Source organism: Oenanthe melanoleuca, unplaced genomic scaffold, assembly GCF_029582105.1.
Source record: "Oenanthe melanoleuca isolate GR-GAL-2019-014 unplaced genomic scaffold, OMel1.0 S001, whole genome shotgun sequence".
Lineage (NCBI taxonomy): Eukaryota > Metazoa > Chordata > Aves > Passeriformes > Muscicapidae > Oenanthe > Oenanthe melanoleuca.
Genome location: NW_026612650.1, coordinates 4,273,229 through 4,283,583, shown reverse-complemented (window position 1 = coordinate 4,283,583; position 10,355 = coordinate 4,273,229). Strand labels below are relative to the sequence as shown.

General features: G+C 51.0%; 1 protein-coding gene across 1 annotated transcript; it reads left to right on the top strand.

The window, feature by feature from the left end:
* The first annotated feature begins 4,647 nt into the window (after positions 1–4,647).
* On the top strand, positions 4,648–9,496 carry LOC130265986 (olfactory receptor 3A1-like). The gene is made up of 3 exons (XM_056515326.1): positions 4,648–4,673; positions 8,698–8,791; positions 9,341–9,496. Exons 1-3 carry the CDS (start codon positions 4,648–4,650, stop codon positions 9,494–9,496), a joined length of 276 nt encoding a protein of 91 aa, XP_056371301.1.
* The last annotated feature ends 859 nt before the right edge of the window (positions 9,497–10,355 follow it).

Sequence of the window (10,355 nt, the reverse complement as noted above, 5' to 3'; positions counted from 1 at the left end):
TCCTAAGTCTTTGTATTCAGTTTCCTACTAATGGAGAATAGCAGGGAGAGGGGGATCAATATTAAAAACATTATATATTGTGACAAGTGCCTGAGACATCAAAACTCTTACTTTCAAAGATCACTTGTGGGAGTCCAGAGTATTCCTCTGGCTTCCCTGGAAGGTTTAAGACCCCCCTGGTGGGGTCCCCAAAGACCCTCGAATGAGACCCAGGTGTCTCAGGGGCTGGATTTAGCTCCTTGGAACAATTTACCAACATTGAGAGAAGAAATGCAAGCCGCAAAAATAAATAGAGTGTAAATTAGACTGTTAGAATGTAGAATTAGCAGATTTCTAGAATGTTTGTGATAAGGGACACGTGGCCAACATGGAGAATTGGGGGTGTGGACACCTCTACCTCCTTCTTCTCCGTGTCATCCATGCTGGGTGACACGCTGGCACTTTTAGATTGGATGAGAACAGAGCTGGACGATGTAACAAGATTGTATTGTGTCCTGGGTTGGTGTTGTGTCTGCTCCTCTCCCGCCCCCACACCTCTCTGTCTGCATGGAGCTGCTGCCGGTGCCCTTTTCCCCCCCCGAGGGAGGTGGTGCCCCTGGGCTGTGCTGCTTTGCTTGCTGCTGCTGCCCGGCTGCTGCTGTTGCTTGCTGCTCGCTTGCTTCTGCCCCGCTGCTTCTGCCCCGCTGCTTCTGCCCCACTGCTTCTGTGCCGCTGCTGATGCCCCGGATCTGCCCCAGCTGCTGCCTTCCCCTGCCCCTTCTCTCCTTCAGCTCCAAGATCTGTACCAGCTCCGGACGGGACCTGAGCATCAGAGACTGCCTCCGGAGCCTGCCCAAGAAGCTTCTCGCCCTTCCCAGCAGCGACCGTCTCTCACTTCAGTGAAAACGTTTTTTGTCATCTGGGATTGTACTTTCCTGTTGCTGGGAAGTGTTTTTCTTGTGTTTGTTAATAAACAGGTTTTTTCCACTTTTTCCCCCGAGTAAAATTCTCTCCGAGCCCAGTGGGGGGAGGAATTGTGAGGGGGGCTTATTCTGGGGGGCTCCTTTGGAGGCTTCCCCCCAGTTTTGTCCTAAACTTGGACAAATAATTTGGTGGCCCATACGGGGAAACCAGAGAAAGTGGAAAAAACTGTGTAACTGTATATAATGGTGTTTGGGATGGATTTTGGTATGTGGTTCTGGATACTGAGGTTTTTTGAGGTTTTAATGCCTCTTTGGTCTCTGGGGTTATTTTCCTGCCCGGAAATAGCTCCAGTACTGTCCCTTATTTGTAGTTTTTATACTAGAGGGATAATGACCAAAATATTGATTGGACTGGGCCTGGTTGCAATGGCTTGTAAGAGATTTATGAAGATGCTGGAATCGGTTCCAGGGATATCTTCTGGATCCTGGTTATGGATATGCATTCAGTTTGTTAGAGGAGAAGCAGGGGAGGAGGCTTTTCAGCCTTTGCTTCCCTTTGTCTCCTCTGAATTTTTTACATCATTATTAGGAAATGTGCAGTTCTCCTTGAGTATTAAAGAGATCATCTTTCTGATGTTTAATTTTGTAAGCTTCCTTTACACGGTTTACAGTTTATATAAAATCAGGGCTGAGATTTCTAGAGGTGCTGGTGCGACTCCTGATTTAGCAGCAGAGCAAATTGTGAGGAGTCCTGAGTGGTGTGGGAAATGGCAGGACCTGGGCCAAATGTTAAAGGAATTTTCTGATCCTATGGTTTGGGATTTTTCACATGAACAAATTCAGAACCCAGCTGAGGTGGTAAAATATTTGAAAGAGAAATGCCACAATAGCTCTAAGGAAAAAAAGATTACTGCAGTGAGCTGGGCTCTGGCGTATGCTTATTGTACCCTGTTAGATAGTGGAGAACAACAAACAAAGGAAAGGGAACAGGGAGATAACATAGCTACTATGCCAGCTACTCAGGCTGTAGTTAACACGCCAGGCTCGAGGACAGGGGCGAAATTAGAAAGTTAGCTTCAACCAATGGCTGTGGCTACTAGTACAAGGAGTGGAAAGTGCACCAAGAAGACCGATCGGCCAGTGGAGGATGATGATGAGGATGCAGGAGAAGGACCTTCAACGCCTCCTGATATAAAATCAAGAGTTAAAACAACTAGTGTGAGATCAGAGACTACTAATGAGTCCCTTTCCCTAAAAGATCTTCGTGGTTTAAGAAAGGATTATACAAGACGGCCTGATGAATCCATAATTAGTTGGCTGGTCCGGCTTTGGGATGCGGCAGGTGAGGCTACCATCCTAGATGGCACTGAGGTGAGACATTTGGGATCCCTGTCTCATGATCCAGTCATCGGTCAAGGAATGATGAGGGAGGCTTACCCTCAAAGCCTCTGGGCACGTGTTTTAGACAGCGTGGCACAAAGATATCTGTGTGCTGATGACCTGTATACGCAGCAGACCAAGTGGAAAACCATAGAGCAAGGGAACCAACGTCTGAGGGAGATGGCAGTGGCGGAGATTATTTTTTCAGATGATATAACAACTAGGAACCCAGAACTGGTACCATGCACACCTGTAATGTGGAGAAAGCTGGTGCGACTCGGGCCATCTGAATATGCGTCTGCTTTGGCAATAATGAAGAGGGAAGAGATATATGAAATGGTGCTGGACATGGCGAAGAAGCTCCGGGCATACGTGGATGCTGTGCATGGCCCAACCCATGTCAGAATCACCGCTGTGGAAACACGATTACAAAATTTAGAGGACAAGATAGAGGAAAATCATAAGAGGCTCAGGGAGGAAATTAAGGAGGACCTCCTCCAAATTTCAGCTGTACAGATTAGAAACCCTGGCACCCAACGTACACGTTCTCCTGATGGGGAGAGGAGGTACACCCCCTGGGCCGAGCTATGGTTTTTCTTGCAGGATTCTGGAGAGAACATGAGGAGGTGGGATGGAAAACCTACGGTTGCTCTGGCACGACGGGTGAGAGATTTGAAGGAAGGCAAGATTGAAAGAGGAAGTTCCATCCGAAGGAGAGCCGCTCCTGTTGCCCGTACTCAAAGTGCCAAATATGATAGTGATAATGACGTGTCTGACCCTCTCAAAGGTGCTTCTAGGATGCATGCCCCAGGAAAGAAAGATAAACAGGCTTAGAGGGGCCCTGCCTCTAGCCAGGGTGAGGCGAGGGAAAATCGTGTCTTTTGGACTGTGTGGATTCGGTGGCCTGGCACATCGAAACCACAGAAGTACAGAGCTTTAGTTGACACAAGAGCACAATGTACGATAATTCCATCAAGATATGTGGGGGAAGAATCCGTTTCTATTGCTGGTGTAACAGGTGGCTCGCAGGACTTCACCCTGGTGGAAGCTGAAGTGAGTTTAACAGGAAGGGATTGGAAGAAACGTCTTATTGTGACTGGTCCAGAGGCCTCATGCATTTTGGGCATAGATTACCTTCGGAGCGGGTATTTTAAGGACCCAAAAGGCCTTAAGTGGGCATTCGGGATAGCAGCTGTGATGGCAGAACACATCCGGCAATTGAACACCTTGCCTGTACTGTCTGAGAATCCCATTACAGTAGGACTGCTGAAAGGAGAAGAGCAACGAGTGCCAATTGCCACTTCAATAGTACATCGCCGCCAATATAGGACAACACGAGATGCTGTGATCCCCATTCACAACATGATCCGTGAGCTGGAGAGCCAAGGGGTGGTGAGCAAAACCCACTCACCCTTCAGCAGCCCCATCTGGCCTGTGTGAAAATCTAATGGACAATGGAGACTGATTGTGGACTATCGTGAATTGAATGAAGTGACTCCACCGCTGAGCGCTGCCGTGCTGGATATGCTGGAGCTGCAGTACGAGCTGGAGTCCACGGCAGCAAGGTGGTATGCCACCATTGACATTGCCAATGCGTTTTTCTCCATTCCTCTGGCCGCAGAGTGCAGACTTCAGTTTGCTTTGACCTTGAGGGGCGTGCAGTACACCTGGAACCGACTGCCCCAGGGATGAAAACACAGTCCCACCATCTGCCATGGACTAATCCAGGCTGCACTGGAAAAGGGTGAGGCTCAGGAACATCTACAATATATTGATGACATAATCGTATGGAGGAACACAGCAGCGGAAGTGTTTGAGAAAGGAGAGAAAATCATCCAAATTCTCCTGGAAGCCGGCTTCGCCATCAAGAAGAGTAAGCTTAAGGGACCTGCTCGTGAGATCCAGTTCTTGGGAGTGAAGTGGCAAGATGGACGGCGTCAGATTCCTACTGATGTCATTAACAAAATTACAGCTATGTCCCCACCTACTAACAAGAAGGAGACACAAGCTTTCCTAGGTGCCATTGGCTTTTGGAGAATGCACATCCCTGAGTACAGCCAGATTGTGAGCCCTCTCCACCAGCTCACTCGCAACAAGAACGATTTCCACTGGGGCCCTGAACAACAACAAGCCTTCATCCAGATTAAACAAGAGATCGCCCATGCAGTAGCTCTTGGCCCCGTCAGGACAGGACCAGATGTGAAGAACATACTGTACTCTGCAGCTGGGAACCATGGTCTATCCTAGAGCCTGTGGCAGAAGGTGCCTGGTGAGACCCGAGGCCGACCCCTGGGATTTTGGAGCAGAAGTTACAGAGGGTCTGAAGGGAATTACACCCCAACGGAGAAGGAAATTTTGGCCGCCTATGAGGAAGTCCAAGCCGCTTCAGAAGTATTGATACGGAAGCACAGCTTCTCCTGGCACCCCGACTGCCAGTGCTGGGGTGGATGTTCAGCGGAAAGGCTCCCTCAACCCACCATGCCACCAGTGCCACATGGAGCAAGTGGATAGCCCTCATCACTCAGCATGCCAGAATCAGGAAATTGAATCGCCCTGGGATTCTGGAAATAATTACAAACTGGCCCAAAGGTGAAAGTTTCGGAGTCACAGATGAGGAACAAGAACCAGTGACACGGGCTGAAGAAGCTCCACCATACAACGAGCTACCGGCAGAGGAAACACGCTATGCTCTATTCACTGATGATTCCTGTCGTGTCGTGGGGATGGACCAGAGATGGAAAGCAGCTGTATGGAGCCCCATACGACGGGTTGCAGAGGCCACTGAAGGAGAGGGTGGATCTAGTCAATTCGCCGAACTCAAAGCCCTCCAACTGGCCCTTAACATCGCAGAGAGAGAGAAATGGCCGAAACTCTGTTTATACACTGATTCCTGGGTGGTAGCCAATGCTCTGTGGGGATGGTTGAAGAAATGGAAAGAGGCGAACTGGCAGCGCAGAGGAAAACCATTTTGAGCTGCTGAAGAGTGGAAAGACATCGCTACTCGATTAGAGAGGTTACCTGTTAAAGTTCGCCATGTAGACGCCCATGTCCCCAAAAGCAGAGCCAATGAGGAGCAGCAAAATAATCAGCAAGTAGATCAAGCTGCAAGGATAGGGGTGTCGAAGATAGACTTAGATTGGGAACACAAGGGAGAGTTGTTCCTAGCTCGATGGGCCCATGATGCCTCGGGTCATCAGGGCAGAGATGCCACCTAAAAGTGGGTATGAGACCGAGGGGTGGATCTAACCATGGACCATCTCTCAGGTTATCCATGACTGTGAGATGTGCGCTGCCATCAAGCAGGCGAAGCGGGTGAAGCCCCTCTGGTATGGGGGGCAGTGGTCTAAGTATAAGTATGGGGAGGCCTGGCAGATAGATTATATCACACTGCCTCAGACCCGCCAAGTCAAGCGCTACGTCCTGACCATGGTGGAAGCCACAACTGGATGGTTAGAGACGTACCCAGTGTCTCATGCTACAGCCTGCAACACCATCCTGGGCCTGGAAAAGCAGGTCCTGTGGAGGCATGGCACCCCTGAGAGGATCGAGTCAGACAATGGGACTCATTTCAAGAACAATCTAATTAACACCTGGGCTAGAGAACACGGTATTGAGTGGGTGTACCACATCCCTTACCACGCACCAGCTGCAGGTAAAGTGGAAAGGTACAATGGATTATTGAAAACCACCTTGAAGGCATTGGGTGGGGGGTCTTTTAAAAACTGGGAACAACATCTAGCAAAGGCTACTTGGTTAGTTAACACCAGAGGTTCCATCAACCGAGCAGGTCCTGCCCAGTCTGACTCCCTTAATACAGTGGATGGAGATAAAGTCCCAGTGGCCCATGTTAGAGGTCTGTTAGGAAAGGCAGTATGGGTTAATCCTGCCTCGAGTACAGGCAAACCCATTCGTGGGATTGTCTTTGCTCAAGGACCAGGATGCACGTGGTGGATAATGCAGGAAGATGGAATAACACGATGTGTACCACAGGGAGAACTGATTGTAGGATGAGACAGAAAGACATATGTAAGTGTTGAAGGTCTGAGTAAGTGAAATGAGAGGAAATGTGTAAGTGATGAAGGTTTGAGCAAGTCAGATGAAAGCTTTACGTTGTAGTTACTGGGTGTATATCCCAATCGTGTGTAACGTTCACAATGTGGGATAAGGGGTGGAATGTCCTGGGTTGGTGTTGTGTCTTCTCCTCTCCCGCCCCCACACCTCTCTGTCTGCATGGAGCTGCCGCCGGTGCCCTTTCCCCCCCCGGGGGAGGTGGTGCCCCTGGGCTGTGCTGCTTGGCTTGCTGCTGCTGCCCAGCTGCTGCTGTTGCTTGCTACTCGCTTGCTTCTGCCCCGCTGCTTCTGCCCCGCTGCTTCTGCTCCACTGCTTCTGTCCCACTGCTGATGCCCCGGATCTGCCCCAGCTGCTGCCTTCCCCTGCCCCTTCTCTCCTTCAGCTCCAAGATCTGTACCGGCTCTGGACGGGACCTGGACATCAGAGACTGCCTCCGGAGCCTGCCCAAGAAGCTTCTCGCCCTTCCCAGCAGCGACCGTCTCTCACTTCAGTGAAAACATTTTTTGTCATCTGGGATTGTACTTTCCTGTTGCTGGGAAGTGTTTTTCTTGTGTTTGTTAATAAACAGGTTTTTTCCACTTTTTCCCCCCGAGTAAAATTCTCTCCGAGCCCAGTGGGGGGAGGAATTGTGAGGGGGGCTTATTCTGGGGGGCTCCTTTGGAGGCTTCCCCCCAGTTTTGTCCTAAACTTGGACATATTTTATTGGGGGTCATTTGTAAATACCTAGTACGTAATTTAGACTATAAAAGATAAGTCCTGCCTCTACCAGGCAGATTCTGCCTTGGACATCTAGCGAGCAGACCGCTGTTCGCTGGACAAAGCATTCCTGAGATATGGAAGAATAAACAACCATGAAAACCTCTAAGAACAGCCTCCTGCAGTCTCTCATTGATGGGCATTGGAAAGAGCTGGGTTCCAGACCACCTGCATGTCCTCCAGAGGTGATCTCAGGTCTAAGGAGACACCTCGGGATGTGACAATCACTTAGTTCAGAGGAGATTCCTTATGTGCTTTTAGCCACTCCTCTGCCCATGGAGAGCACCTGCATTCTCTTTGCTGGGCTCATAAGGCTCAGTCTAACCTGTCCTTTCTCCAAGCTGCAAACAGAACCTGCTCCAGCCAGTCCCCAGCAAACAGGTAGGGTTCTGTAGGGCCACGGAAAGTGCACAAAGTTTTGAGGTTTGTGAGTGCTGGCAGGAAGAGATCAGGCACAGGGAAACAGTTGCAGGAGGAAAATCTCCAGGACACAGAGATTAGGGAATGAGAGAAAATAAAACCAGAAATGTTGTGGCAGGGGGAGTTTAGAGATCTCCATAGGAACCCCTGCAGTGCAGACCCTCTCTCTGAACAAGCCCACTCCCTCCTGTCCCCAGCCAAGCCTCTGCCCTCATGGCCGGGGTTCCAAGGGGGGAAGCCCCTCCAGGCAGAGCTGCAGCAGAGCCATGGGGCAGCTCTTCAGCTCCGAGCCCAGTTCCCTCTGCAGAGCACAGGGCTGGGAGCAGCTGCTGGCACTGGGGGCTCTGGGAGGGGGGCACAGCTGGCTCAGGGTGATGCTGTCCCCATTGCCTGGCTGTGGGCAATGCTGTCAGTGCAGCCAGGGAAGGAGCTGGATCTCCCTTACTCCAATGCCATCATTGGGACACTTGGAAATCTCCCTGACATTTCAGTCCAAGCTGGGAGCTTCAATCCGGGATGCAAACCTCTCCTAGAGCATCTTTGAGTTACAAGATTCATGGGGAAAGGCAGAGATGTTCTGACATAGAAAACGCTTTTGGGTTGGTGAAATGAGCAACGTGAGTCCTGGGACACAAAGGTGGAGCTTTACTGTGGTGGATCACAATGATCTCAGCAGTATCTTCTGATTTGTTAAGAGAAACCCTCCTTCTGACAAGGGTGTAAGCCCAGAGAGAATCTGAAAAGGTCAGAATGACTCACCACCTCCCTTCACTCTCTATTCATCACTTTGTCTCACGGAACATGCTCTATTCTACCTGAATCCAGCAGAAATGCCAAGGGTTTGATAACCAAGAATACCAGGAGAGACACAGGGAGAGCTTATAAAGAAAACCCCAGAACTCTTAAATGTAAAAGGATATCTGTGAGTTCAGAGCAGTGTGTATGGAAATGGCTTTGATTTTGGTTACAGATACCACCTTTAACTTTTCACTGTCCTTTTCTCCATGGCCGTACCTAATGCTCAGCAGCAGCAAATGTCCAACAGCAGCTCCATCAGCCACTTCCTCCTGCTGCCACTGGCAGACACATGGCCACTGCAGCTCCTGCACTTCTGCCTCTTCCTGGGCATCTCCCTGGCTGCCCTCCTGGGCAACGGCCTCATCATCAGTGCCGTAGCCTGCGGTCACCACCTGCACACCCCCATGTTCTTCTTCCTGCTCAACCTGGCCCTCAGCGACCTGGGCTGCATCTGCACCACTGTGCCCAAAGCCATGCACAATTCCATCTGGGACACCAGGACCATCCCCTACTCAGGATGTGCTGCTCAAGTGTTTTTCTTTATGTTCTTCGTTTCTGCAGATTACTATCTCCTGACCATCATGTGCTACGACCGCTACGTGTCCATCTGCAAACCCCTGCACTACAGGACCCTCCTGGGCAGCAGAGCTTGTGCCCACATGGCAGCAGCTGCCTGGGCCAGTGGATTTCTCCATGCTCTGTTGCACACAGCCAATACATTTTCCCTGTCCCTGTGCCGGGGCAATGCCCTGGGCCAGTTCTTCTGCGAAATCCCACACATCCTCAAACTCTCCTGCTCAAATTCAAACCTCAGGAAATTTGGGCTTCTTGCACTCAGTGCCTCTTCAGCACATGGCTGTTTTGTGTTCATTGTTTTCTCCTATGTGCAGATCTTCAGGGCTGTGCTGAGGATCCCCTCTGAGCAGGGACGGCACAAAGCCTTTTCCACCTGCCTCCCTCACCTGGCTATGGTCTCCCTGTTTCTCAGCTTTGGAGCACTTGCCTACCTGAAGCCCCTCTCCATGTCCTCCCCATCCCTGGATCTGGCCCTTTCAGTTTTGTACTCTGTGGTGTCTCCAGCCCTGAACCCCCTCATCTACAGCCTGAGGAACCAGGAGCTCAAGGCTGCAGTGTGGAGACTGGTGACAGGAAAATTTCAGAAACGTTAAACTACTGGCTAATTTCTGTAAATCACTTTTAATACAGTAATTGTTCTTGGGTCTGGTAGTGGGTTTGGTTTTTCACCCTTTGTTTCAGTTTTTTAATGTTATCCACTAAGAAATGCCCTTTTCTCTCCATCTTCCTTGTGGCCACAGACTCTCAAAAAGGAGATATGCCCTCAGTGGCTTTCAATGAAATAAATATCTCCCAGCAAAGATTTCTCCAGAGATGCCCCTTTTGTTCCCTTCTCTGGAGCTACAGCAGCAATGTCTCTGTGCAGAACTGGGGCAGATCAGTGCTGGCACAGCAACTGTGCTTAGCAGCAGCAGCAGCACTTGGTATTGCCAGTGCTGCTCCTGTGCCACTGCCCCGCTGCCCTCCTGCCCCTCGTGTTGCTGCAGGGCCTGAGTGCTCTCGGGGCCGGGCACAGCCCTGGGGGTGGCAGTGCCGGGGCTGCAGCAGGGACAGGCCATGGGCACTGCTGGGGCAGCGCTGATGCCTCAGGGCAGGGCCTGGGGGCTCCAGGCTCCTTGGCCAGGCTCTCTCCACAACACTTGGCCAGGACAATGCTGAGCAGAGAAAACCCCCATGAGCAGCCCCAGGCTGGCCATGGGCAGGCTGGGGGTAAACAGCACGGCTGGTGCTCTGCAAGGTCCCTGCAAGGGGGAGACCCTGGCAAGGAGCAGCAGAGCAGGGGCTGATCCATCCCCACTGCACTGGACAGCCCAGGGCAGCGTCCCAGAGCGTCCTCATGCACCTGCCAACAACATCCCCCCTCTGCAGCCCTGGCCTCTCCCCCAGCTCACACAGGTGCCGCATCCTTGCAGGCACAGACACGGCAGCACTGGCTCAGGAGCCCCTGTTTGC

Bases quoted from the DNA above. Each gene is read 5' to 3' on its own strand.
- LOC130265986 (XM_056515326.1), top strand. From the start codon at position 4,648: ATGAGGAAGTCCAAGCCGCTTCAGAA. The intron at 4,674-8,697 runs GTATTGATACGG...CCTCATCATCAG, and splicing joins AAGTCCAAGCCGCTTCAGAA to TGCCGTAGCCTGCGGTCACC. The intron at 8,792-9,340 runs CCCAAAGCCATG...GCCTACCTGAAG, and splicing joins GCTGCATCTGCACCACTGTG to CCCCTCTCCATGTCCTCCCC.